This window comes from Diabrotica virgifera, chromosome 3, assembly GCF_917563875.1.
Source record: "Diabrotica virgifera virgifera chromosome 3, PGI_DIABVI_V3a".
In the NCBI taxonomy this organism is placed as follows: domain Eukaryota; kingdom Metazoa; phylum Arthropoda; class Insecta; order Coleoptera; family Chrysomelidae; genus Diabrotica; species Diabrotica virgifera.
Window position 1 is genome coordinate 202,209,518 of NC_065445.1, and position 26,053 is coordinate 202,235,570.

At 32.5% G+C, this 26,053-nt stretch overlaps 2 protein-coding genes across 10 annotated transcripts in view; one reads left to right on the plus strand and one right to left on the minus strand.

Annotated features, from left to right (window-relative positions):
* Positions 1 to 15,535, plus strand: part of LOC114329618 (bromodomain-containing protein 7) — a 47,847-nt gene extending 32,312 nt beyond the window's left edge. The window contains exons 6-7 of the mRNA XM_028278787.2: positions 890 to 1,183; positions 15,271 to 15,535. Of these exons, the coding sequence (XP_028134588.1) occupies positions 890 to 1,183; positions 15,271 to 15,425 (449 nt within the window). The 3' untranslated portion in view covers positions 15,426 to 15,535. The remainder of the gene's footprint in view (positions 1 to 889; positions 1,184 to 15,270) is intronic.
* Positions 1 to 26,053, minus strand: part of LOC114329613 (E3 ubiquitin-protein ligase FANCL) — a 787,641-nt gene that overhangs the window by 151,182 nt on the left and 610,406 nt on the right. For 8 of the 9 annotated variants that reach the window (XM_050647180.1, XM_050647179.1, XM_050647185.1 and 5 more), the window contains one exon: positions 23,942 to 24,034. In XM_050647180.1, the coding sequence (XP_050503137.1) occupies positions 23,942 to 24,034 (93 nt within the window). Of the gene's footprint in view, positions 1 to 23,806; positions 24,035 to 26,053 lie in introns of those variants that run through there. The other variant, XM_050647188.1, reaches the window with a different exon arrangement.

Below are 26,053 nucleotides of genomic sequence, written 5' to 3' on the forward strand. Positions count from 1 at the left end.
TCTCTAATTCTTTGATCTTTTCTTCTACGGTCTGTAATTGTTTGATCTTCTCTTCTAACATTTCTTTATTGTCGTCTACACTTTTCTGTATCTTATCGGTTGTTCTAAAAACTTCTTCGAATTTCTCGTTGTTCTGTCTACAAACCTTTTTAATTACTTGAGAAGTCTCGTCTTTTTAGCAACGTTTTCGAATTTCTGGTCGCTTTTTCTAAAAGTCTCATCGATCTTTTGAGAAACACTTTCGAATTTCTGGTCGAATTTCTCATTATTTATCTTAGACGTTTCATCGATCTTTTGAGAAACACTTTCGAATTTCGATAAGATTGCTTGTTCTGCTGACTGGAAGTGGAACGTCTTTGGGTCATCTCCGTTCTTCCTGAGGACACCCTCGAGTCGTGTTTGCAGGGTTTTCTTGTCCCCATTGCTGTCTTCATCCCGTTCCTCTAACTGTTCCCGCAACTGTTTTACGGAAAGGTCTTCTAGCAACATCTTTGGTCGGCACACACGTACTTTTCAAAATGTCTTTTAAAAGTCTTTCCGAATATCGAACAATTAACGCACTTTAATTATTGCCGACGAATAAAGTTTAACGGTCTTTTAAAGTCTTTTAAGTTTTTTTTTTAAGTTTTTAAGTTAAAACTAAACTCTATTTACAAGATTTACTCCTATATAAACACCAGCCGTTATTTCTCGAAGATTCTGCCCATCTCTAGTTATTGTCGCGACATTCGGAGAATTGCTCGTCTTCCGCCCCGCTGCATCGCGTCTTATCTAGAAAGATCGATGTGGATCTGCGTGTGGAGATGGGACCTGTTATACGAAGGTCGCTCAAAAGTAATCTTTTGTTACAGTATTAAATGGATATTGTCACATTTTCTGTTGTTTTTAGATCTAGGTATAGATGTCGCCTTCTTGGATAACATGGACGATGAAATCAGAGTAGCTGAGGACCGTTACGAGATGCAACAGCGCCTTGATGGCATGTGTCAGCTATTGGAGAAGTTGCAGAATACTCAATATAACCGTCTGTCAGCTCCTCCCCCATCCAATCTGAACAACTGTCCACCTCCAAACGAGGAAGAAGTGAACGTGGCAGAATCAATCACTGATAACTTGGCAGAAATGGCGAAAAGAGTTCATCCTGGAGATATTGCACAAGTTGCGGGAGTAAGGAAAGCTTTAGGTAAGATAGATATATAGTTCTTTAATATGACGATAATTACATAATTATGCGACGCAAAGTGGCCTAATCCACACATTTGTCACAACGCCTTTATTACATTAAAGTTATCCCTTTTTGTAAAAAAATTGTAAGATTTTCCATATTGTAATTAACTCCTGAAAAAATATATCAGAATGCTATTCGCTCCGTGCATGACTGACGCGACACCTAGTGTCGCCACTTGACATTTTTGGCGACCACAATTTGAAGTAAAGTATATAATTAATACATATTTTGGAGCAGTGGCGTATCTAGACATTTGCGTAGGAGGGGAAATTTGTCTTGGGGGGGGGGGACTTCCAATCAAACGCCAACCAAAAGACATAAAAAAGGTAAACCCAAACTACAATAAAGACATAAATAATAGCTTATATGCATTAAGTTCCCTTACTTTTCCTAACTAGCGTGTTTATTGGTTGAATTTGTCAGTCTGTGGTTTAAGTTTCATGTCAGCTAATATATTTTTATGTTTCAACGATTGTTTTCTTTAATTTTGGACCTTGTTAGGGGGAGAAATTACGAAATTTTGACATTATTTACATTTATGAAATTTTGACTCTATTGACATCTAATATTCATAGGATAATTAACTTATATCGGCGATTTTTTGTGCTTTCGGAGTTATTATTTCTTTAAATAGACATCCATCCTTCAATTCGTTCGATTTGATATTTGACACTGACGACCTATAGTGCCAATACACAAATAAATTTTAGTAACTAGGTGGCAGTCAGTATACGGGAATATACAAAGAATAAATGCGGAATAAACTGGTTAAACTAATTGAAAATTTCATTTGAAGAAGTGATTAAATAGAGTATTTAGTTGATAGAAAAGTTAAGCGCTAACTATTTTTAAAAGAAAAATTGTAAAATAAGACAGAAATTTAACAAATGAATAAAATCAAATAAATTGGAATAATTTGTGCTGATAGCATGAATAAAAGGATTTTTTTTTATTTTTGAGTATCGTTTTAGAGAAGGGGCGTTACTAAAATGAAATGTACACATAATATATTAGTTGACGCTGAGCAAATAGTTTAAAATGGTTTTAATAGTAAGAAATTATTAGTATTTCTTATGACATGTAAACTTTTGGATTACCAAAATATTGAGTCAGTTTATAAATTGTTTGACCTTATTAAAGAATTTCTCAATTTTGAGACCATTACAAAGACAGTATTTTTAATAAATGATCCACTTTCGATAATCTATAAAATTCTAAAGTCAGGTCCGAAATATAAAAAGCCAAGAAAGCATATCGGATTATTTACCAGAAACAATTTTCCCGCTTAAAAAATGATTATTGCAAACTGTCATAAAACAACGTTATGGAGATTTTGTCAATCAAATGGTCTTACATTTTGGCGGTGAGTCTGGTTTGGTTGGGTAGAAGGTTCTCTATTATCATCTGCTAAAGTAATAGAAAAAAAGGTGTAGTCTGTGGTAGAATTTATTTAACACGTTCTTTAAATGCTATAAATTAGAAACATTGATTTCTAGATTACTTCTCCAGTTTATCGCTTGCGGGTGTTTAGTTAACTTTACAATTTCGGTAATAAATTAAGCTAAGTCTATTACTGTTTTGAGAGAAATAACTAAATACCAGTTAACGTTTTTTTTTTATTTAGCTTATGCCTCGACAACTGAATGGTGGGCTACAACAATGTTGTAAGCGACAGAATTAAGATTATGCAGGAGATGGAAAAAACTTATTGACAAGTCATTTATGACAATACGGATACCAATATTGCGGTACGAAAAACTCAGGGAAGGTAAAATGTTTTTAGCCTGATTGAAAGATGCTCGCATTGGTCATTGGATATACAATAATATTGCATTAAAACCTCACTTTGACCCAATCTGTCGCTTACAACGTTGTTGTAGCCCACCATTCAACTAATGGCTATTGGCATGGTACAGTTGATTGTGCAATCAGATACACAGTGTAGTGTAGAGTGTGTGTGTTTGGTAAATGTCTTGTTACTTTGAAAAGTCGACTTCATTGTCTTTATAAAGAAACGCTAATTATATCCGAACGTCTGCCGTCCCTTCGGTGAATACCGAACCTATTTTCACTCATTAATTTTTAATACATGAAAAATTTCCTACCCCTGATGAGATTCAAACTCACGACCCCTGAATCCAAAGGTCTTACCACTGAGCCACAGCGGGTGTGAGACCTTTATTAACCTATTTATATTCCGGATTTTAAGCGTACCCGCTCCTCTGGAGGATCTATGGAGGAGTAACAACGAGCCGCAAGCCCTTATCCCTTTCTGTACGGATCAGGTCCATCCCATAATTCATTTAGAATTTTAACATGGTATACGCTGTGAGCTCGTACGTAGAGGGGATATTTACAAAGTCGCGAGCGCCAGTAGTGACAAGTCTGTAAACGTTTACCGGAAATTTGACATATATGTCAAAGTGATTAATTTAAAATTAAAATTAAAAACATTAATTATAAAAAATATTAGTTGGTCGAAGTTGTGGTATATATTTTTGCCTTAAATATACTTACGTTTTAAATACTGAATTTAAGGTTTTTTAATGTTCCGTAATATGTAATTATAAATTAATCTTAGCGCCATCTACACGATAATTGTGAAAGTATCCGAACTAAGAAATTCATATTTTATCAATAGAACGTCAAAATGATTAGCAAAATCTTAAAAAAATCGATTACAATTTAATTACTTTTTTGCGTTGTAAATATTAAGCGATAACAATTAAATAATAAATTTAAAAATTACCGGTGAAAGTTGAATTAGTAACCGCTAGGAGCGACACCAGCGAAGCTCACAGCGTATATAGTGGTATCGTGTCTTTTTCAATTTTTAGTTGTCACTTTATTACTCTTGTTTAATATAAATGAGCAAATTAAAAATCCATATTTAAACCATTTGTCTCATTTGATAGTACGTTTTAATAATTATTAAAAACGATATACAATGCAGAGCATAAAATTTGGTTCGCCCCGTAATTTGAATTTATTTTAGAAATTATTATAATTTTTGAACCATAAACCATTATTAGCGTAGTTTTTGTTTTTTTTTTTTGGTTTAACGTCAATTGTAAATTGTTTGTGTAGTGTTGTCACTGCCAGTGTATTGAAATGAGCATAAGTGCTGTTGTGTAGACAAGAATTGTGGTGGCGCACAGTCAGGGGCGTCATTTGATATTTGGCACAGTCATTTGGGTCAGGGGGCAAATGCCCCCTGACCCTGAAAATGACTGAAATTTACAAAAAATAGATCAATTTTGTATTATGTTTGCATATATAATGTATTGTATATATAATGTTTGCCCCCCCCCCCCTAGCAAAATTTCAATTGACGCTCCTGCATGGCGCTACAAGATGGCCACGGTCAGGGCGGAACTGCGAGAAACGTTGGTGTAAGTCTCTCGAATGTGCAAAGAGTATGGCAACGGTACGTCCAGTATGGCAAGATACCAGTCTGCTTACTTGAAGACCTGTTTCAGGATGAGGCAGAATTAAAACAGCTAGAGATGACCACTTGTCATTTCTAGTGGTTTGAGAAACTGAACGGTCAAGGCAGTTTCTCTTCGAAATTATCTGCAAGAAGTGAGAAATGTAAACATAGTGAATGGACAATTGGGACACGTCTTCATCATCATCATCATGGCTTATTCACTCCTAGCGGAGTGTTTGCCGCCCTTTTGGGCTCTCTGATTCATTTATTGCGGAGAATCAGTCCGCTGTTGTCCTTTATTATTATAGCAGCGTGTGTGACTTGACCCTGTCTACAGTTTTCCTCCATTCTTTCTGGTCCTTACAGCGCTCCTTCCAATTGTAGATTCTCAGCTTCTTTACGTCTCCTAAGACTTGATCTCTCCATCTTGTTTTGGGTCTTGCCTTTGGTCTCTTTGTTGTTGGTCTCTAGCCAGTTATTCGCTTCAGCGTAGAGTGTGGGTTAGTCTTTCTGTGTGTCCCAGCCACCTGAGCCTTCACGAACTTGATTATGTCTTCACTCTGGATGACTTCTTTAATTTCTTCATTGGTTAATATTCTAAATTCGCCTACACTTATCCTCACCGGTCCCATTATTCGTCGAATTATCTTTCTCTTTAAGATTTCTAACCTCATTTCATCTTTTTGTGTTAGGCACATCGTCTCTGCACCATAGGTGATCACTGGCCTGATTGCAGTCTTGTAAATTTTTAATTTGGTTGTCTTACTATCTTACTAATGTGCTTTTCTTTTAAGAATTTTTGGTAGTTCCAGTAGGTTTTATTACCCAGTAGGATGCGTTCATTTATTTCATCCGTTCTATCATTTCTGCCATTCACATGGACAGTTAGGACACGTCTTTATGCAGCTGGTTTATCTTCTTGAACTAGAGTAGCCGGTCCGCTGCTTTCCCGTGAACACCGAATTGCCAGATTGAATTTTGCACGAGAACACTTGGCTTGAATAATACAGGATTGGAGTCCTGTATGAGCCCTCCGATGAATCGAGATTCTGTCTGACGGGCTCAAAAAACGTGTAAGAGTGTGGCGACGTCTAGGCGAGAGATATGCTCAAGCATCTGTTGCCGAGACTTTTGAGTTGGTGGAGGGTCAGTTATGACATTGAGAGGCTAGCGTTTGACGCTCGCACGGAGTTTGTCTTTTAGAAGACCATGCTTTATCGTTTATGGTTATTCTTGGAAACGACGTAACATTTATGCATGATAATACACGACCCAATACTGTTCGGAGAGTTACTGAATATCGTAACGAGGTTCAAATCACACGATATGTTTCACCTGTTCGCAATCGAGATATCAATCCTGTAGAACACATGTTTGGGATGGGATGAAGAGACGTTTACGGGGTCATATGCCGGCCTGCAGAACTTCAAGAGAGCTTGGCGATAATATATATTGGTGCATTAATTACAGGCACATCAAATTAAAATAGGGAACTTGCATAAAATTTTAAATTCGAAAAAAATAAATCACAACAGAACATAATTTAAAATATACAGGGTGAGTCACCACTAACGGGACGGAAGATTACAGCTAAACGGTAAAAGAGTTGAAAAAAAAATTAAATTGAATAGTTTGTAACTTGATAAAAGCTACATTTTAAAATTATTTTTAAATATACAGGGTGTCCCAATAAATTGCGGCGTATCAAAGTTATATTTTTTCTTATGGAACACCCTGTATTTTATTGCATTTTTTAATTGTCCGGAAAAAATAAGGTATAGTTTCATAAGGCTCCCTATACCTATGTACAGAGTGTTCTGAGTTATGTTGACTTTTCTTAAAATGTAAAGTTTTAAAAGAAGCCTTATTCTCAAGTTATTTAAGAGATTATAAAAACATTACTTTTACATCTAAATAGTTGGATATTGGTTGAATGTATTCCATGTTTAATTATTATACATTTGTCTACAGGGTGTTCAAAATTTACAGTTTTATTATTGGAGTATTCAATGTGCCATATGATGCGTATTTTAAATGGAACACGATGTATATTAATAAATAATTATACTAACCAAATTTGCCTCTTTCGAATGGTATATGAATGTCCTATACCTAGGTGTCATAGTTTTTGCGTAATTTACAATTATTTAAATTCTTAATCTGTAGATCGATTTTAAAACAAAAGATTAATGTCATTGTATGACATTGTCAGTTTATGACAGTACGGTCTGGTAATTATCAAAACTATAAACATCCGTGTATGATATTCATTTTTTTTTACTTAAAGATGGCTTTGGAAGAGCCAATTACATTCAAATTTAATTGTTCCTAAAAATGAATAATCACACTATCTATGAAAGAGTAGACATGCTACTTTGCATTGGGGAATATTTTTAAAATTTTCTCTTAGCTTCTAAAGTTTACGCTTAAAAGTATCCTGATAGAGGACACCCAAAAAAAGGACGTTTTTGAGAAATTTCTCGATAGATTCCGTGCTGCTGGTAATGTTGCATAGTTAGGAAAAGTTAAATAAAAGTAAACCATTTATTTTTGATGACGTCAACGAACTTGATGTCCTGCTTTCTGTTACGGAAAACCCAAATACTAGTACCTACGTGAAAAATGTCAAGGCAATTGGAGATCAGTCTAACAAGTGTATGTAGAATACATAAGAAAAATTACTATCATCCGTGTAAAACTCAACTACACCAGCATTAGACAGAACAGGAACGTTTAACTTTTCGTGTATAGACTTTAGAATTTGGAGAAGATCCTGATTTTTTTTTAAGAATGTATTGTGTACAGATTAATCTACCTACTTTTAATAATAATCGTCTAGTTAATAGACATAGCTTTCATTTTATTATGATACAGTAAACAAACATTTTACTGTTGATCGCCAACACCGATGAAGTGTTAATGTTTGAGGCAGTATTCTGAGCCAGTACATTATCGACCCATATTTTTTTGACGAAAATCTGAATGGAGCAACTTTTTTAAATTCCTTAAAACAAGTTTTTTGAATCCTTCTTAAAACCTTCCACTTAGCGTGCGAACAAACATGTGGCTCCAATTGAACGGAGCTCCTGCTTATTTTTGACGTGATGTTAAGAACAACCTCAACATAAAATTTAGAAATAAATGGATAGATAGATTAGGTCCATATATTTGGCCACCTGAATTGACCAAGATGAATTTTTTTAAATAAGGGTATATTAAAAATATTGTAAATGCTGCACTTCCTAACCCAAGAACCTGTGTTTAGTACAATCTTTGATTAATATACATGGTGTTCTAATAAAATACCCATCATATTATGCTACATTGAATAATCTAATAATGAAACTGTAAATTTTGAACACCCTGTAAATAAATGTGTAATAATCAACCATGGAATGCATTAATTATAAGATAATTACCAGACCGTATTGTCATAAAATGACAAAGTCATACAATGACATTAATTAACTTCATCTTTTGTTTTAAAATCGATTTACAGAGTAAGAATTTAAATAATTGTAAATTACGCAAAAACTATGAGACCTAGGTATAGGACATCCATATACCATTCGAAAGAGATAAATTTGTTAAGTATAATTATTTATTAATATACATGGTGTTCCATTTAAAATACGCATCATATGATACAATGAATACCCCACTAATGAAACTATAAATTTTGAACACCCTATAGACAAATGTGTAATATTTAATCATGGAATACATTCAACCAATATCCAACTATTTAGATGTAAAACTAATGTTTTTATAATTTCTTAAATAACTTGAGAATAAGCCTTCTTTTACAACTTTACATTTTAAGAAAAGTCAACATAACTCAGAACACTCTGTACATAGGTATAGGGAAGCTTTATGAAACTATACCTTATTTTTTGCGGATAATTAAAAAATGCAATAAAATACAGGGTGTTCCATAAGAAAAAATATAACTTAGATACGCCGCTATTTATTGGGACACCCTGTATATTTCAAAATAATTTTAAAATGTAGATTTTATCAACATACAAACTATTCAATTTAAATTTTTTTCAAATCTTTTACCGTTTCGCTGTAATCTTCCGTCCCGTTAGTGGTGACTCACCCTGTATATCAAAGAAAAAAAGTTGTTTTTGTCTTTCGTTTGGCCCCTAAAGACGATTGAAATCGAGAGAAAATTCAAATTATAGCCGTCAGCCCAAAACGCGCCCTCATTGGTCGTGACATCACATCATTATAATTTTTAAACTCAGCGCCATTAATTCATTACGTTTTATATTCATTTACTTGTTGTAATCATTTTATGCTGTATTTTAGTTTTATAAATCTTTAGATAGTTGCTGTGAACTATATATTTCATAATATTTGAGTGTTTTTGACAATTTTTTTAAAATGACCGAAGGGGGTTTTTCTAAAGGGCAGTCTGATAACTTACCCATTGTAAATATGTTTCTGGTGGCCAGGTAGCCACATACTTTTAAAAGGATGAAAATTTTTCACAGAATTGATATTATATTACATTAAATTATTATTTTTATTGTTGTTCTGAAGCTATTTCCTTGTGGCATTTTTATAATCAACTATTTTCAATGGGAAATAAGCCACAATTTTACCAAAAAAATGATTTTATTAACGTTTCGACGCCCAAGTCGGGTGTTATTTATTATTTATTTATTTATTATATTATTCAGGAACGCAACTCATCAATATTGGCAATATCATTTTAAAGTCTTCTACTTTAAAATGTATAATACATGTCTGAATTGCCGATATAAATGAGTCAGATTAAATAAATTATTAGAAGAATTTTTTACTAAGCAACAACATTTTTGTTTAATTTAGAATTATTTTGTATTTTGACAACGACACTCGACTTGGGCGTCGAAACGTTAATAAAATCATTTTTTTTTTTGTTAAGGTTGTGGCTCATTTCCCATTGAAAATAGTTGATTATTATTTTTATCTTTTACATCTATATACATTCTGTATTCAAAAGTTCTATGTTCTTTTTGTTCAAAATACACTTGATTTATTAAAAAAACTATTAAGCAGACAACATATATTACATTAAAACAACAGATACTTACATTAGAATTAGCTTCGCAGCCATGAAGACCTTAAGAATGAACTAAAATGTCTTTAATGCCCTTTGTAGCCACTTTATTAAACTCCGTTTCTTATGGACTGGTAATCTAATAAATATTTTAATGGGCGTTGCAATCGTTGTACTTTAACAGAATGGTATTAAACAGCACTTTCATAGTATTTACTTTTATTTTCCATAGTAAAAACACACACAATTCAATACCATCTCTTCAAAAACTGTGTTAGACTCCAAAGTAAACAAACTTATATGTAATTTTAAATGAGACGTTAGACATCTCATACAAAATAGAATCATGTGAAGTCACAAATTTAATTTAAATTTGTACTTCTAAGTTATTATGAGGTTTTGAGGCGTGAAATTTTGGATATCTTATTTTTAAACAAAAAAACATTATGTACATATTGTTAATATAAAATTGTTAATTTTCATTATTTTCAGTAAACTGTGAAGGGCAAAAACGTTTTTTTTAAGCAATTCGTTAGTATGTAAATTATGATATATCCGAAAATAGTTAAAAAAAAAACAATAATAATTTCTAAAATAAATTCAAATTACGAGGTGACCCTAATTTTATGCTCGGCAGTGTATGAATCAGTGAAAAGACTGATATCATTTTTGTACACACTTGTGAAGATTGATAGAGGTTAAAAAAGTATTTTAAAAATGTGTTAAATTTTTTTTTTGCTAATTGTCATATTAGAATATTGGCCGAAAGTACTTGTCTATTAGGAATTGAAGCTTATAATACTTGTTTCTTTAACCTTTACTAATATATGAAAATTTTTAGATTTAGTCTATTAAATTTAAAGCGAATTCTAAGGACGTATATGGAATCCAAAACAGTTCAAGGTGACGTAAAAACCGCAGATAAGAAAATCTAAATTAGAACTATTCTAGACGAGACTGATAATATTATTTTGCAGCTTACAATCTTAAATTTTTATATAAAAGAAATATGAGTATCAACGTCAACGAAATCACAAAAAATTTATAGATTATGGAATCATAGCGAGAGGTGTGAAACTTTAAATAAAATACATACATTAATATTTCGTTGGAGAAAGTGATGGAATATGCTCATTTTTTAAGGGGAAAGCAAAATAAACAACGACTTTTTGTTTATTCTGCTTGTTGAAAATAATGTAGTAATAATGTTTCTATCTATCTAATCAGCCCCAAACATCCATCCTTGAATATAGGCCTCCTCTTCCCTCTTCCATGCCTCTCTATCTTGGGCAATTTGCATCCAATTTGACCCAAGGCCATGATAAGGCCAATCTTATTCTTCTCTTTATTTCTTCGGTTTGATTTTCTTTATTTAATCTAGTGATTTGTCCTAGATATATAAATAATGTTTATTCGGCATAAATATAACAATATACATAAATAAAATAATCAAATATAAAATGCGCTTGCATGTGTTCCTCGCGAAGTTGAACGAGTGTGTAGTACCGGGTACTTCGGACTTCGGTCAACTTTTCCGAAGTAACTTCGCGAGAGTGTGGTGCTTGCTTATAATTAATAAGATTAAACCTAGGCAGTCACAACGAAATAAATCCGCACGTGGCTTCCCAAGTAGCACCGAACGGGTTTATTAAGTATTTTAAGGATTCTTTAAAACTGTAGAATAAAACTAACATTAAATCCATTTGGTTTTTAAGTAAACATTAAGGTTACAATAAACCCGCTTTCAGCATAAAAGCCCACATTGAAGGAGGTCAATAAAACCAAAAATAAAAACCTTCCCAAAACTTTTTCTTAAGCAACTGGTTTTAAGGGGGAAGTCTACTGTGACAAGGGAAAAAACAGGCCAATTTTCCGGATTTTTTTCTAACAAAATATGACTCGTACATTAAATTAAATTAAACCGTCAGCTTCATTATATATTCAAGTATTTATAAAAAAAATTTCAAGTCGAAATATTCAAAATTGCCGTCGTGGCACTCCTTCAAGCGCAGGTCTGTTTTTTTTTAGGTGCCCAAACGGTGTACATGAAATCTCACGTCTGGGTGATCTGAAACAAAAAACAAAATATGGTTATCATCTACATAGTATTGACTCTCGTCTGACAGAGGATTTTGTCGATTAAAAATTTTGACGCCGAAAAAAAATAGTAATAGAAAAAAATACTCTCTAGATATTTCTGTCTTTTGTTCATGTATTGTGATCAGTCTTGACCACATTTCAGAAGCATTTTCACAATTTATCAAATGTTTTATTTGATCTTGACATATAGTAGATAATAAAATTACCTGTGCCTTTGAATTCTTGTCATCCCATTCTTTCCACTCACTGCTAGTTTGGTCTGCTGGTTTTTTAACTGTCCCATTCACCATTGAAAGCAGCTTCTCTGCTTTAAACAAAATGGTTACACTGAATTTCCATAGTGAAAATTTGAGCCATCAAACTTGATAATATTACCAGAATCAATTTTCACAGCTGAGGCCATTTTTGCACTTCACTAAATGTTTATTTTGTAATTGTACGACTTGAACGTAGCGAAAAATTAACACGGGGCCACTCACGACTTGAACGCGAAACAACTAAACTTTTTACCGGCGCGAAGAACAGGCTAGTTTTCAAAGCTCACAATACCGTGTCTGGGCAGCCATAACCTGATAAATAAAATAACTCTCCTGTCGATTAGTAAAAAGTTTATTAAACAATTAGCCTGAGAAAACTGAAAATATTAATTAAGCATGTGTAACATGCGTGTAACCTAACTTGAATCACAGCAGACCCCCACATAGCAATGCAACAGGGATATTCAAGGTCAACGCACGTTTGCTAGTTTGCGCCCTTGCACGAGATGGCACCACTAGTCTCATTTCTGCAGGTTTCTGCACGTCGTTCGTTCAGTTCGTTCTGTATTCTGTCACTTTCTTTGTCAGTTTTCATTTCCTTGAGAAAAATACGACGCCTTATTTATTTGTTTTATTTTTTCATAAATAGCGTTTAAATAGTGCAAAATAGTGCATCCAGCAACAAAAAGTGTAAAGTGAATTACAGCAGTTAGCAGTTGTGTTTTATTCCAAATGTATACAATTTTGGTGTGGTTTAAACTGATGAATAAATAATAATATTGTGTAAATATATGTGTAATAAGGTAGTTGTGTTTAAGTTTTTACATTGATAATTGATAACAAACATATTTTATAAACATACATATAAACATTTTTATAAATAAAGATTGTATTTTATGTTTTATTCTTTAATTTTTTACCACTTTGGCATTTTAATGTAATGGAAAATAAATATAACCTCAAAATATCACAAGAAAATCCAAATAGTATACGAATTATTATAAACGTTGATTGATAAATACATACAGATATACTTTTATTAATCAACGATATAATAAGTATTATCGTGTAGGATAAGGATTTTGTTTTCTTTTGTTAGTTTAAGGTTATATTGATTTTGGTTTACATTAAAATGAGTTCTCAATCCAAGTTAATTTTACAGCCCTTTTGAATTTACCGCCATATTATGGCGTATAGTTACGCGCCCTACCACTGGCTTATGCGACAATCGTCGTTTCACTCGTTAACACGGAACTTGCATTGCTATGTGGGGGTGTGCTGTGACCATAGATATATAATACTCTAGATTGCGCCCTGCGATCTTAAAATGGGTGACGGTTGCGACAGAGATAAATGAGCCTATTTGGTCGGTAGTCTCTTTTTAATTTAAGGGGAATATCGACGACGTGAATATCCCACTTTATCGAGTAATATGTGTTGACAGTTATAGCGGATGGTGACGGGAAATGGTCTTTGGTCTTCGGACGTGGATAATCGTGGTTCGAATCCCATACCAACTTTACTTTTTTTATTTTTATTTAATCAATATTGCGTTTATTAGATATTTTTACATCTGAAAAATGGACCTAAGTAAATCTAGCAGATAATAAATGTATGTATAGTAAGTTAATATTGGAATACATAATTTGTGAACTGCATAGTAAAATAAAAGTCATTCGTTATAAATTCGTCCTTATTCGAATGATGTGAATGTTTGTTTTGCTTCTACTTTTTTTAAAAATTGTAACAATAGTTTCATAAATAAAAATAATGTCTAATTACTTATAATTGAATCGGTCATTTCAAAAACAGCAAAGTCCACAATTTTCAGAAACTAACTTTTTGAGAGGAATAGACTCCTTAAGATAAACGTTGTGTGCAAAAACGACACCAGTCCAGTAAAAACATTAGGAACAAAACTACAATATAACTCTGAATTCTGATGTCATCCATTTCATCCATCTTTCGACTATATAGTTAGTTTTCTTTGCTCTTCTGTAAAATTAGGAATATGTGACTCATGTTGTTTTTGAAATGACCGATTCAATTAATAAATCGATGGTACAGTATGTTGATATTAATTATTGGTAATTTTTTACGAATATTTTTAACAATTACTTTATACTATTCTACAATTAACTTATTAAAAAAATAACATTGGCTTTTATATTTTTAAAAATCTATAGGTACCTACACAGTTTTTCTTATTTTTTATATATTTCTTTGCATAGATTTACTTTAGAGATGTAATAATATCTAATAAACGCAATATTGATTAAATAAAAAATAAAAAAAGTAACGATTGGTATGGGATTCGAACCAGGATTATCCACGTCCGAAGACAAACGACCAGTTCTCGTCGCCATCCGCTCGAACTCTCAAACCATCTAAAACACTCGACGACAGAGTAGGATAGTGACGTCGTCGATACTCCCCTTGAATTAGAAAGAGACTACCGACCAAATAGGCTCATTTATCTCTGTCGCAACCGTCACCCATTTTAAGATCGTAAGGCGCAATCTAGAGTATTATATATCTATGGCTGTGACTTGAATATTGAACATAACCTTAAAACTTAATTCTTCTTTTTCTTTATATCTCGATTACATTAGTTCGGGAGCTTACATTAACAGTTGTCAAAGCATATTTACTCAAAAATTTTATTTTCTGATTATTATTGTTTAATCTCAAACATTTAATTTTCATATCCGATATTAAACAAATCTTTTTATCACCCCGTATATCATATTAACACAATTTGTTATTATATTTAAAATTTAATGAAGTATTACAAATCGTAAACAATAATTTGGGCAATTGCACATTAATTTTGATGATCGAATATCTTTTCTTTGTTCTTCAATATTTTGTTATTATATTCGTCGCCTGGGGTTGACCCAGAAACATTCTGCCACCGAGAAGAGCGTACATTAAAAATCATTCATTCGAATCACCTCATACAGACAACATGTAGTCTTATCATTCATTATCCTTTTATCATTCATACAAGTAAGACTTCGTCGATTAGTAGATTTTTAAGGCTCCCGGGTTAGAGTGTTGTACATAAATAAAGTTTCATATTTAATTTGGTGTTTCACTATGGCCGATCGAAGTTTGAGCTGAGCCGATTTTATACAGTTATTAATACATCATTTCATCTGTGTTATCATATAGGTACTATCTAAACACTTAAAAAATGTTTTAGGTGTGCCCCTTCCTGAAGTTAGCAACCCCCCAGCGCCGGAAGTGGCTAATATCGACCTGGAGTCGGAACTGAGGCAGTTTCTAGAGAGCGATCCCAGTTTGGCACCGAGTCCTTTGAGGGACGACAAGACTATTGAAGAAATATTGATGGAATAGGTATTAATGCAAATATGAATATCATTAATTAACAGATGATTTTAATTGGTTTTATATTTATTTTAGTTTGATTTTTAGACATATTAAGTAATAAAAATGTATTCAACAGATTTTTATTTATTGGTTTTATTAACCTACCATACACCACATCCAAAAATTTGAAAACTGTTTGGTCAGTTTATCAATAAGGTTCCAGTTTTTCATTCAAAATTTAATAAAGTACAATATATGAATAAGTAATTAACATTGTGAAATTTTGTTAAAGTTGTTAAACCAAAATAAATTAAATCATTTTTAAGCAAATAAAAAATTTATTTTTTCGCTTAGAAATCACTTTTGATTTCTAATGTGAAGGACCCCGCAGAAACCTTATGGGAAATGGCTCTCTGTCAAATGCTCTGAAACTTTGGGTTCTGGTAGTCCTTGATGTGTAGAACAAAAGACTCAATGGGCGCGTAGCTCTAAAAAATCATGGTTTTAAGATATAAGCCTCTGAAGTTATAGGTACAGTGAGGACGTTTGAGTTGGAATAAATTCATTTCCTCGAGAATTGCTACTCTGGAAATAAATTACAAATCAGGTTGATTTTTATTTTTAAATTATAATTTTTTGGCATGTATATCATACTAGTGACGTCATCCATCTGGGCGTGATGACGCAATCGATGATTTTTTTTTAATCAGAATAGGGGTCGTGTGATAGCTCATTTGAAAGGTTATTAAATTCTCTATTCAATAATATAAACATTAACAATATTATTTATACTGGGTGCCCAAAAAAAAATTTTGAATTAAATTAATTGAGACAAAAAGAAGAACGTATATAATTTATTTGATTCGAAATACATTTTATGTTGTCCGAAAACAGGAAAAAATGTTTATTGGATATATAAATATTGTTTTTCGCTTAAATTCAATATTAAAGCTGCCACTGACTTGCCTCTTAGCAGTTTGAACATTTAATTTACGCGAAAAGCAATTTTTATTTTTCAAACTAACATTTTTTCTGTTTTCTAACAGCAGTAAAGTGTATTTCGAATTAAATAAATTATATAGAAAAATATATAAAAAAAATTTGGGCACCCTGTATAAATAATTATGTTAATGTTTATATTAGTGAATAGAGAATTAAATAACCTTTCAAATAAGCTATCACACGACCCCTTTCGGTTATATTAAATGTTCAAACTGCTAAGAAGCAGGTGGGTGGCAGCTTTAATATTTAATTTAAGCGAAAAACAATATTTATTTATCAAATAAACATTTTTTCCTGTTTTCGGACAACAGTAAAATGTATTTCGAATTAAATAAATTATATACATTCTTCTTTTTGTCTCAATTAATTTAATTTAAAAAAATTTTTGGGCACCCTGTATAAATAATATTGTTAATGTTTATATTATTGAATAGAGAATTTAATAACCTTTCAAATGAGCTATCACACGGCCCTTCTTATTTTAAAAAATCATCGATTGCGTCATCACGCCCAGATGGATGACGTCACTAGTATGATATACATGCCAAAAAATTATAATTTAAAAATCGACTTGATTTGTAATTTATCTAAAGAGTCGCCCATTCTCGAGGAAATGAATTTATTCCAATTCAAACGTCCTCACTGTACCTATAACTTCAGAGGCTTATATCTTAAAACCATGATTTTTTGGAGCTACGTGCCCATTGAGTCTTTTGTTCTACACATCAAGGACTACCAGAACCCAAAATTTCAGAGTATTTGACAGAGAGCCATTTCCCATAAGTTTTAACTATTTAGAATGGGAAATAAGCCACAATATTATTAAAAAATGATTTTTATTAACGTTTCGACGCCCAAATCGGGTGCCGTTGTCAAAATACAAAATACTATTAATATAAACAAAAATGTTGTTGCTTAGTAAAAAAATTCTTCTAATAATTTATTTAATTTGACTCATTTATATCGGCAATTCAGATACATATGATACATTTTAAAGTAGAAGACTTTAAAATGATATTGCCAATATTTATGAGTTGCGTTCCTGGGACGACTTTACTGAAAGATAGTTCATTCGATTACATGAAATCAACCCCAACTCAAGAATATCCGTCACAAAAAATCATAGCATGTGATCTGTCTTTAAAAAGACAACCACATGCAACGGTGACATTAAAATTCTCGCGTTAGAGATCTCATAGTAAATCACGAGGGAAAACCAGGAAAAACCTCGTGATACTATCCCGACATCGTAAGTATTTGGTCTTACATTTAATTTACTCTCAGAATTAATACCAAATTCTGACTTTACTATAATTTTGTTTAAATTATAAATAATATCAATAATACATGGGTATATAAGTAATACTAAAATATAAAATATGTACTAACTCGACTATTGACTTACTAATTGTGGTATTTTCTTTCTATTGACTTCCTCTTTCAGTATGGGTATCCACATCCTACTGCATTCCACCGAGGAATTTGCGACACAATTGGTTTCGTTTAGCATAATTAGAGCCGCTTCTTTGATTTTTCTCTTTTTACTATCTGTTTAGAAGACAAACAATTCTTAACATCTGTTTTATTAAAAAATGATTATCCTTTATCGTTTATAAATAAGGAATTGTCAAGATTGGATCGAATGGAACAGAACAACATAGAACGGGATCCTACAACATTCACAAGAAATAATACGAGGAAAATAGCAATACCATACATAAAAGGACTATCCGAGAAACTTAAAACAATAGGAAATAAATTCAACATTTCAACAACATTCAAAACAACCAACACATTGAGATCTATTCTATCTAAAACTAAACCTAACAATGAACAAGAAAGGACAAAGAATTGTATTTATAAAATACCTTGTGAATGCGAACAGTTTTATATAGGTGAAACATCAAGACCATTAAACGTTAGAATAAGTGAACATCAATCTTATATTAAAAATAGAGAATTTGATAGATCTCAAATATGTCAACACGCATGGGATAATGAACATAGAGTTCAGTGGAGAGATTCAAGTATAGTCCTGAAAGAAACAGATAGTAAAAAGAGAATAATCAAAGAAGCGGCTCTAATTATGCTAAACGAAACCAATTGTGTCGCAAATTCCTCGGTGGAATGCAGTAGGATGTGGATACCCATACTGAAAGAGGAAGTCAATAGAAAGAAAATACCACAATTAGTAAGTCAATAGTCGAGTTAGTACATATTTTATATTTTAGTATTACTTATATACCCATGTATTATTGATATTATTTATAATTTAAACAAAATTATAGTAAAGTCAGAATTTGGTATTAATTTTGAGAGTAAATTAAATGTAAGACCAAATACTTACGATGTCGAGATAGTATCACGAGGTTTTTCCTGGTTTTCCCTCGTGATTTACTATGAGATCTCTAACGCGAGAATTTTAATGTCACCGTTGCATGTGGTTGTCTTTTTAAAGACAGATCACATGCTATGATTTTTTGTGACGGATATTCTTGAGTTGGGGTTGATTTCATGTAATCGAATGAACTATCTTTCAGTAAAGTCGTCCCAGGAACGCAACTCATAAATATTGGCAATATCATTTTAAAGTCTTCTACTTTAAAATGTATCATATGTATCTGAATTGCCGATATAAATGAGTCAAATTAAATAAATTATTAGAAGAATTTTTTTACTAAGCAACAACATTTTTGTTTATATTAGTAGTATTTTGTATTTTGACAACGGCACCCGATTTGGGCGTCGAAACGTTAATAAAAATCATTTTTTAATAATATTGTGGCTTATTTCCCATTCTAAATAGTTAAAATTGTAAAAATGCCACAAGAAAATAGCTTCAGAACAACATTTCCCATAAGGTTTCTGCGGGGTCCTTTCTAAAGCATATACTTAGACGAAAGTTATTCTTGTGATTTTTTCGTAAAATGCTTACTTTAAACTAGTTTAAATTTAAAATGTCGAAAAAAAAACGCCAATTTTAGCGTTTTCCGGGACCATTTTTCATATTCAAGATATCGAATTTAAAAAAAAAACAAACTACTTGAATTAACCCTCTTTAGCCCAATGTATCTCACAATATACATGACTTTATAATTGTTTTTTTTTTTAATTATTGCGAGCTTTTTCAATAGTTCAAGCCTTGGTTGTCACATTCAGCTGTTTTTTCTCTATATAATTGGCTATCTTTGTTTGATTTAAACGGTTTCAAAGTATTAAGTTATGTTGATTTATTTTCTTGTTCTGTGAGTGTTCGCGTTTTTCAAGCCATCAACACAAGCAGTAAATTCATTTTACTCACAATCGGTTAGTAATTTATGGATTTCTAACCTTTGAAGTAATCAGGAAGCGACTTATTACTTACTTTACTTTCCCAGCTAGCTGGGAAAGTACTCTCCCGGCTTAGCATCTGTCACTTTTCTACCTGCAAATGTCAATGTCATTTTTGATTAAAAGATGGTTTAGAAAGAATAGAATCCACTCGACATTTATTTAATTAAGAAACAACAATAACAAAAAGAAAACTATTTGGAATTATAAATATTAATAGTTACATTGGAATTATGATTACTATTAACGGTTAAAGTAAGACCGTGTTGCTCAAAATTATGAGTTTCAGAAATAGATGATGACGCCGACGTTTCTGGATTTTCTACATGAGACAACATATTACATTCAAATTCACTATCAGACATTTTTGTAAAATAAACACAATTTGATTATATGTACAATTAATGGCGTCGTGTATCGCCTAAATGTCAGATTCAACAAACTTGTTTTGTTACCTAGCAACGATGTCACAGGTTACTTAAAATAATTCATCTTATTACATAATGAAAATGGATACAGATTTTTGAAACGAAATTATTATTGGTAGATTGTGAGTATTAGAAATCCATAAACTACTAACCGATTGTGAGTAAAATAGTATACAAACCTCGCGGGAACTCATTCTAGCCTCGCGTCTGTAGTTTACCGCTCGGCTGAAATAGAGTACTTTCCCGCTAGGTATGTAATATACTGTTACTTTTCTAATAATTTTTTTTATGAAACCTATTCAAGCGACTTATTATTATGTTATTTCCTCTTCTTTTTGTATAGACATGACTCGGTCTGTTTTTTAAAAGTGCCTCTAGTAAGTTGTCGTGCCATCGTTTTCGTGGTCTTCCCACTGATCGTCTTCCTATTGGGGAACCGTCTCTCGCTGTCCTGACTATATTTGTTGTCATTCGGCTTATGTGGTAATTCCATTCTATTCTTCTGTTTCTTACCCAGTTATTAATGTTATCCACCTTGCATCTCCGTCGTATATCTGTACTTCTAGCTCTGTCCCATAGTCTTACCATCGATTTTTCGAAGGGTTTTCATCTCCGCTGTTTCGAGCAATCTTTTTGTCCTCTCTGTGTCGGGTCGTGTTTCTGCCGCTTATGTCTTTATTGGTCTGATGACTGTTTTGTAAATTCTGCCTTTCATTTCTTTTCTTATGTTTATTTCTCCATATTGTGTCATTCAGGCAACCTGCGGCTCTGTTTGCTCTATTCACTTGATCTTCCACTTCTGTTTCGAGCCTTCCATAGCTAGATAGTGTGATACCTAGGTATTTAAACTACATCACTTGTTCTATTATCTGACCTTCCAGCTCCAATTTACGTCTTATTGGATATAAGTAAAGGAACAAGTCTTCATTACTAATTGTCAAATAAATCAGATAAATAGTATGATATAATATGTAATTATAACAGCCAGAATATCAACAAACTACTTAAACTCAAAACCTAAAATAAATAAAAACTTACATTTTTATGCGGATTTAAAAAATAAATCGATTCTTCTGGCCTTAGATTTTGTGATCGTTCGAATACCTACCGCTCAACAACGAAAACGATACCTACGGTCTACGGTCAATGACCACGATTTAGTACCAACTTGCATATAAGTGCGTATTTTCGTGAACGTTCGGATTCAAAGTGCTGTATTCTCACAGTGAGGTAAAATAAATTTCTTGACCATCGTGAATGTTCGTATTTAGCTGTTTAAGAGTAATATTGCGGTAGTTTCAGTCAAAGATAAATTTGGCTATTCGGTACCGTCAAACAGCTCGTATTTCATGTTTATTTATCGGTAATCTTTTGGTGGCATCTTTGTCGCTATATTTTACAACAACAAAATGACTGAAAAGTCAATACAATAAAAGCAAAATTTAACTTTGAACGATACTATTGTATTCCGAACATTTTTAATACAGAAAATTTTCTTTTTTTAAGGAAATAATTACATTATAATCGTTTAATTGTACAATTATTACAGGGAGGTCATTGACCAATTGACCTAAAGGGATAACCGCCACTGGTCTTAACCAAGCATTGGGAAAATTTTCTGGCGGTTATGTTAAATTGGTGCAGCATACGTTGTAAATCATCTTCACTTTGAGAGATTAATATTGCATCGTCTGCATAGCAGATTATTTTAAGTTGTTTTTCTCCCATTTGGTATCCTTTTTTAGTTGTTGGTCCCAACCAGTTGGTCTGTACCCATTGAATTGGCAAGTACCTAGCATCTTCGAGCAGGGAAGCATGGTGCCCTTTTAGCATGTGTTCCATTATATCTATCAACATCGACTTGTAGTCATAAAATTTTACTAAATTATATTATGTAAACCACATATTATGGGGTAATAATAATATAATATCGTATGGCATTTTTGCCGAGGAGATCCTTTCGGATAGTTCCAGCGCCAATTACATCTTTAACCCTGTTTCAAGTAACTAGTGTCGATGTACACTAGCCCAGGGGTTACCACTATATACAGTGTGCTAGTTTCAAACTACTCGGCAGGATGCACTGAAGATGTTCTGTATTAGAACGAAAACGTTTTGCAATCCATGACATTTTAAATAGTTTTTAAATAAACGATTTTATACCAGAATACATCTCGAAGTTTTTACTTCTGTATGAGTTTTTTAAACTATGGTATTCGCGGAGTGCAAGTACTTGGAAGGGAAACGAGAAACGACCGTGCGCGAGTCGCGGAGAAATATTGCAACTATCTTAAATAATTCATATTGTCAATTGAAATTGTCAAATTGACGTATATTTCATACCTTCTGTCATCGAAGCAGAAAAATTATATATTGCTCCACAATATTGATATGATATGCAATTATTATATAAAAGTAAATTTAAATAATTGTATTTTGCTTGCAGTACTGCATTTTAATAACTAATTTTATTTACTACATACAATTGTTTACGTTTTGATAGCATAACCTGAATCTTATTTTTTCTTCTTATTATTTTTTTGGGCTGTGGCCTTGACAATTTTCCAGTAACCAGGACTAATATAATTGGCCAATATAATTAAAAGTGCGAATAAAGTTGCAGAGCGTAGAAATAGGGGTCGCTTTGCCGAACTTGCACGGTCCCAATACAGCCAACTATTGGGATTTTCCCATTGATTTTTTACTTTTTTTATTATTTCGTCCACGATCAAGTTGAACAATAAAGGACTCAAGGAATCCCCCTGTCTTATCCCATTGCCGGCTTCAATTGGGTCAGTTAGTTCATCTAACAATGAAATGCTAAAAGGAAATTATCATGGGTTGAGAAAAAAAAATCAGTATAAATTTTGTCTTAGGATAACCCAAATTATCAAAAAAAGTGATTTTGAAGCGAGAGGAGCACTTTTTTTATAATTTGTTTAAAAATTGTATAAATATTATGTTATTTAAGATTAATTATTCACAAGTTTTAGGCACTAATACTTTCCGGTTTATTTGCAATATATTTTTATAAAATGTGTGTTCCAGGAGGGGGCGGAAATAATTAAATATGATTTTTGCTTAATTGGGCCCTAAAACAATGAAATGCTAAAAGGAAATTATCATGGGTTGAGGATTTCTTCGCTTGTGCAAAAGAGGGAGGTTTCATCCAAATTTTTTTTTGTAGTTCGATATCCAACCGATTGAAAAATGGCCTCGAACTCGCTAATATTACTTTTTTTCGGTATTTTTAATTGTTTATTTCAATTTTAACTTAAAGTAAGCATTTTACGAAAAAATAACAATAAATTTTGTCTTAGGATAACCCAAATTATCAAAAAAAAAGGTGATCTCGAAACGAGAAGGGCACTTTTTTATAATTTGTTAAAAAATTGTATAAATAACTACCACATCACGAAGAGAATTAGATAAAAAAGTCCTTCTAAAATACCTGGACGGCAAGACCATTGAAGAAATATTAATGGAATAGGTAAGGAATAAAAATGTATTCAAGATATTTTTATATTCGTTTAATTAACCTACCATTGACCAAATTCCAAATATCTTCAGACAAAAGTTCTCAATATGGAGATCTTTAAGATGCAAACATCGCTTTGCAAGTGCAGAAAATAAAGAAAAGAGAATCGGTAAAAACTATTCGTTTATTTGCTACGTAACTACAATATCAACAACCTAAAAAAAATTAACAAAAAATTAGTTTCAGGATCCATAAACATTTCGACCTGCAGTTGCATAGCTACTGTCATGACAGCAACCAGCTCAATTTGGGATTGGACAGGAAATGTTCTTCTCGCAGTTTGGACAGTTGCCTACGACTTCTGAGAAAAATCGTCGGGAATTCACAGACATTAACCACTAAAACAAAAAGAAAAGTTGGTATATCAAAAAGTTACTTGCTATATTAATTATTTAAAAGGGAAATCCCAGTATGACAGGATACCATAGTTATAAAAACTTACAAAGAAATCAACACTATTCTAAAATCGTATAAAATTTTATTGACATTTTTTTTAATATCCAAAAGGATTTATAAATTCAGAACGTATTCAGTTCTATCGGACCATCATCAGTGAATTACATCTATACATCCAGTAATTGAAACTAGCCACAGAATGAGGTCAAATAACCCTTAAATTACATAATTAAAGTTTTAAGTATTATAAAGTGTCAAAATGTTTATAAATATCAGCCAATACAGCTCAAATGCTAATTGAGTGTCCAGTGTCCAATCAGTAGACTAACGTTTTCTAGCAGAATTTTGTCTCTGTTTAATAAGGGCTCTCTCTCTCTTACACTCATCGGCATAAAAAACGGGCACCTTTTGAATTTTTGATAAAATTGTCGAAACACACTTTATTTTTTATTGTAACTTTAACCGGCGATTGGCATGCTATGGGCCCTGATTCTAATTCAAATTTCGACTCAAAACAATTCGCAATCAATATGGCGACGTTGATATGCGACTGTGTGAGCCTTGTGGATTTTAGTTAAACTAACGAAATTATGTCACAAAATAGCGACATCGAAATTAATAGCGACTCCAAAAAAGGTGGTTTGTTCTAGCATCAGTTTCAAACGGTTTGAAACCATCAGCGAATAGCGGGCCAGCGCGAGTAGAGGGGATAGCACTGGTGACTGTATTATGTTTTCTCACTGACCAACTGTTTGCTGACGGTTTCTGACTAGTTTGACTGTTTGCTAGAACAAACCTATTATAATTTCGAGTCGAAATTATTGTGACACGGACAGGGGCGTAACAGAGGCCCCCACAGCATGAAGCTTGCGGGGGGGCCCAATCGACCTGGGGCCCCATCTTGTCGTCTGATAATATGTAAAAATTTGTTAATGGTGTATTATTTTTACGTTGCGTGTTTAAATTTAAGAACGTAAATTTCTGTAGGCATATTCGGCAAGTGAATCGAGCCTTTGTTGATGCTGTTGGCGATTTCATTCATGATTAAATTGAAGAGAATTGGGCTCAATGAGTCCCCTGCCTTATTCCGTTGCCTATGTCTATAGATTCTGTAAGTTGTCCATCTATTATACAGGAACTTCTCTATTATACAGAAGATGGATTACATGTTTGAGTCTTGAAGCTTGAGGGGGGCCCAATATGTCAGGGGCTCCATCTTGTCGTCTAAGATATGTAAAAAGTGTCATTTTTATATTATTATAGGCATAAGTACATACGCAACGTTTTTTAAGCAGTGTAGTATTGAAAATAAAGTTGTCCATCAGATAGATATGTACATATGTATTAATAAAAGTGTAGATATATTCGCTGATAGTGGTACACGAAGAAAGTTGATCCTCTCATCAATAATATTATGAAATATTGTAATCATTTAATAATTTTTGTTCTTTTTTATTCTATACCAATAAATGTGGAAAATGTAAGTTGTCATAAACAGTGCATGAATACACTGATAGTCCAATAAATGACCGTTTTGGAGTGTAATTATCAGCGTCACGACGGATTTGCTTGACAATTTGGATTTTGGTTCTACTTACCCTCCACTTGAGGGAGTGAAAAACATATGTTTAAAATAAGTCCGAAAACGGTTAAATTGACTAATTATAAGCAATAGTCCAAGTAAATCGTCCGTTTTGGAAGATGATTACAAAAGTCTTAAAAATGGTTTTAACTGCTTCGTTTGAGCGAGTCTACCACTTTCTGAAAAATTTCTGTATGCAGGTTGGACGCGTTTCCGCGTCCCGCGTCAATAACATATTTACGTTGTCGGACTACGAAACGCGGCTGTAAATTTGTCGGACGAGATATCGACAATCTTTATTATTTAAATATAAGTACTTTAAATTGAAAATTAAGGGTTTTGTAGTCACAAAATCTTAAAGTCTGACACCCGCAAGATA